A 3,809-nucleotide genomic window follows, 5' to 3' on the forward strand; every position below is an offset into this window, starting at 1 on the left:
TCACGAAAGGCTAGCCAGGCAAAGACTTTGATCATGTTAAGAAGCCTTGTTTCCCAAATAATCTTGGCGTTGATGTCCTCGTCTTGCTCACGAAGGATGGCCTCGTATGCATTTTTGTGGAGGAGTCTAGGCCCCAATGAAGAAGTGAGCATCCTGGTCACCCGAGGCCGAGGGCATGACATCCTGCAACAAAGACATTAAAGATACCAATTCTGAAACAACAACAGAGGTTAGGCAATTATGCAGGTTAGATTCAATACTGAAACACACAATATATGCCAACAAACTGCCCAATCAAGTGGGAGAAGAGGTAGGGGAAGGAAGAGGCTAGTGGGGCAGGTGTATGAGCAACAACATGAGAACTTGGAGAAAAAATGGTATCTCAACTGCATGAGCAACAACAGTTGACGACGAACTCACGAACCCTGCACGTGTGTTAGGACAAAAGATATTTTTTGTAGCAGTGGGATTTGAGTGATGATTGTTTTGCATAAAAAGGAGCACTTGGAAACAGGAGCACGATAAACCTGTTGAGAAAAAATATATTATGTGTCAGTTATGGCCATATGCAGTTCATGGCATATTTTTGACCATTTTGGTTTTGCCTAGCAGAGAAGGTGTAAGCTGTTGTGAACCAGCAAACTGTGCTTTGGTGATGTGGCACTTGATACAAATTTCCCTTCTCCTAATTATCTAGGTTCAGATGATCCGACAGTGTTTACCCATTTGTTTACGGGTCCAAAATTGTCTTTGCGAAAGAGCCAGGCCAATCTGGCACTAGGTGCTATTTCTTTTTGAAGCTTCGGACTATTCTAGCATAAAACATTTGTTTCTTTAAGTCCAAGTTAAGGACTCTAAAACAGCAGAACGAAAAACATGATCAACAGCTCAAAGGAACAACCCACTGCATTCTGCATTCTTCATTCTAAAAGGAATGAAGGAACATCAGCTCATTGCAAAAACTAATGTGTTTTCCAGTATGTGAAATGCATGTCCAAAAAAATTGCAGGACCATCAACTCATTGTCTACAAAGCCGTGGCCATCACATCACAGAGATGCATGTCAGAAGAGCTACTACATTCCAGCATCACAACAAAATTGTTCAGCCATTGGTCGCAACGCTTTCAGTAGTTCTAGAGCTGCTGAGTTTTCTGAATCTGTATCTATCAATCTATAGGCAAAAGTTGACGACATCATATCCGAGGCAGTGAAACTTGTGAACAGGTGAACTGTCGGACTCCCGCTCTGATCTTCCTCTACTGTGCATCGACATCTGGGTATCGCAGCGCATCGTAGCCTGAATTAGCAGAAATTATGAGTGAGTTAGGCAGCAGACCGATAATCAATAACAAGATCAAGAAGAAAACACCTGAAACAATGTAATGTGCAAGGAACTAAAGATTGTATACACTATCGTAAGTTACTACCTGAATTTTATTCACGGTTTAGAAAATTATTAGCATCTTCTCTGCAAAGGTGAAATGAGATGACTGAACTTGATTTGGCCTTTTAGCTTCTATAATTTCTACCAGCGGCAAACATATGGAATGAACGAACTGAATTATCTTAATCAAGAACAGAAATGTCCAACTAGCTTTGATAAATACACTATTTCCATCCAACTACTTTTACTTTCTATAGGACTACAGCAGTTTCAGACAATTCCCAGGTTCTAACAGAATGTATCATAATACTAAGATAATTTACCACTGTTGAAACCTGAATTTTGTTCAGAGGTTATTCAAACACAAGCAAAATGGGCTAAATCAAACGGATATCATCACCACCTTCTCTGTTAAGGCTGAAAAGAGATGAATCAACTGTTAGTGTGATCAACCGAGTACAAGATTACAACAGTTGCAGACAGCTCACAGCCTCACACTAACAGTTTCAGACTTGAACAGATTCAGATAACTGTTTTTCAGACTAGAACAAATTCAGTAAACTGTTCTTCAGACCACAACAGTTTCAGTAAACTATATACCAAAGTGTGAATGTCGTGTGTAACAAATTCAGTCAAAGATTCACTCACTCACCAGGGGTCCTGGCCAGGAAGACGACGATCTCGAGGGTCCCGCCATAGCCACCGTCGGGCAGGTTGACGACGAGCGGGGTCAGCCTCCCGTGGCGGCCTGCTCGGACGCACATGGCGATGTTCGGGTCGTCCTCGTCGATGTGGGCCGCCAGGTTGCCTCTCAGGCTGAACGCGGACCTCCCCCTGAACCAGAACTGGCGCCAGTCGTCGGCGTCGACCTCCTCGGGGTAGTACCCGTCCTCGAGCGCCAGCACGAACCGGATGCGCCGTCCGCGAGAACTGAATATGGCGGAGAATATTGGGCGATTCTGCAGTTGAATCGAAAGAGAACCATGGTTATGTTCTGGAGATCAAGAACTGCTCGAAATTTCGGCAAGAACAGAACTGCAGTTCAAATGAACGACGCCGAATAATCGATAGGAGCAATTCAAGAAGGGGGTCATGGCGAACTCACCGGGCTATGATCGGCAGGCATGGCCGCCTCTCCCGGGATGGGCTCGACGCCTCGGATCTCCCGTTCCGCTCCCCGGCGCGTGAATATGGCGGAGAGGTCTATTAGGGGAGTCTGCAGTCAACCATTAACCATATATAGTTATGTTCGGGAGATCTGCAACTGAAAGAAAGTAACACAATTCGCAATCGCCGAAAGCAATTCAAGAAGCGGGTCACGGCGAGCTCACCGGAAGCGGGCCAGGAATGGCAGGTATGCCCGCCTCTCTCAAGGGGATGGGCTCGACGATCCAGTACATCATGGAGCTGGCCTTGTCGTCGACGCTGACGCCGGTGGAGTTCCAGGGGAGGTACTTGCCGTTGGCGCGGAGGTAGCTGCCGCCGACATGGCGGAGCATGACGACGTCGTCCGCGAAGCCCGACCCGATGGCCCGCCACTTGATGGCCTCCACCTCCGGCTGGTCGTAGTCGCGCAGCTCCACGCGCAGGCCGTGGTGGCCTCGCCTCGCCGGCGTGGCCGTGGCGGAAAGATAGCGGCCGTAGGCGGCGCTGTGGAGGAGCAGGTACGGTCCATCGCCGTCTCCTTCGCCTTCGCCGTCTCCGCCGTCGTAGATGTGCACCGCCCACGCCGCGTTCATGGAGGCGCGGGGCTGGCTGAGGGTGACGCTCTCCCCGTCGGCGGCGGCGTGGAGGTAGGTGCGCTGCACGCGGCTCCGCAGCCGCACGTGGTGCCCGTCCTGGAAGTGGTCCATCGTCGCTGGCGACGGAGGGCGGATGCGGTGGGCTGCTGCGCGGTGGGGAGAGGAGAGCCGGGGTTCTTGGTTTCTTGGGACTCCGGCGAGGAAGGCTGTTGGTTGAGGTGGTTGCGTTGGGCGCCAAAGGCGATGTATTTCAAGGCGCGGCAGGTGCGGGCTTGCGGGCCGTATCCTCTGCCCAGCCCACACTACCGAACACCGTCTCTTCCTGCACAGGCCAGCACCAGCCTCTTTCCTTATCATAGTTGATATCATCATTCTACTAGCAAATATGCCCGTGCGTTACAACGGAAAAAAAAATACATCAAGATAGCTCAATAGCAAATATGCCCGTGCGTTGTAACGGAAAAAAAAACATCGTACCACAATAAGCATGGTCTAAACCGCGTAGAGGGCGTCAAGGTAGCCCAGCCGGAGACACCGTGCCTGAAAACCTGAGCGGATAGAGTTAGTCACAAGGCCGCATACAGCGAAGGCGAGAGGGTTCTCCGTATAATAAAATGACGGATTTACACCAGTGGAGAGCTTTGTGGAGGACAAACGGCGTCGGTCGGGAATGTCGGTCGAC

At 49.6% G+C, this 3,809-nt stretch overlaps 1 protein-coding gene across 1 annotated transcript; it reads right to left on the reverse strand.

Annotated features, from left to right (window-relative positions):
• Positions 1-1,257: 1,257 nt before the first annotated feature.
• On the reverse strand, positions 1,258-3,238 carry LOC119358854. The gene is made up of 3 exons (XM_037625260.1): positions 2,717-3,238; positions 2,038-2,344; positions 1,258-1,298 (listed from the first exon to the last, which is right to left on the reverse strand). Exons 1-3 carry the CDS (start codon positions 3,236-3,238, stop codon positions 1,258-1,260), a joined length of 870 nt encoding a protein of 289 aa, XP_037481157.1.
• Positions 3,239-3,809: the final 571 nt, after the last annotated feature.

Source organism: Triticum dicoccoides, chromosome 2A, assembly GCF_002162155.2.
Source record: "Triticum dicoccoides isolate Atlit2015 ecotype Zavitan chromosome 2A, WEW_v2.0, whole genome shotgun sequence".
Taxonomy (NCBI): domain Eukaryota; kingdom Viridiplantae; phylum Streptophyta; class Magnoliopsida; order Poales; family Poaceae; genus Triticum; species Triticum dicoccoides.

Coding starts and splice junctions, on each gene's coding strand:
- LOC119358854 (XM_037625260.1), bottom strand. CDS start 3,238: ATGGACCACTTCCAGGACGGGCACCACGTGCGGCTGCGGAGCCGCGTG. Junction 2,345..2,716: donor CCATTCCTGGCCCGCTTCCG/GTGAGCTCGCCG, acceptor ATTCAACTGCAG/AATCGCCCAATATTCTCCGC. Junction 1,299..2,037: donor CTTCCTGGCCAGGACCCCTG/GTGAGTGAGTGA, acceptor CTGCTAATTCAG/GCTACGATGCGCTGCGATAC.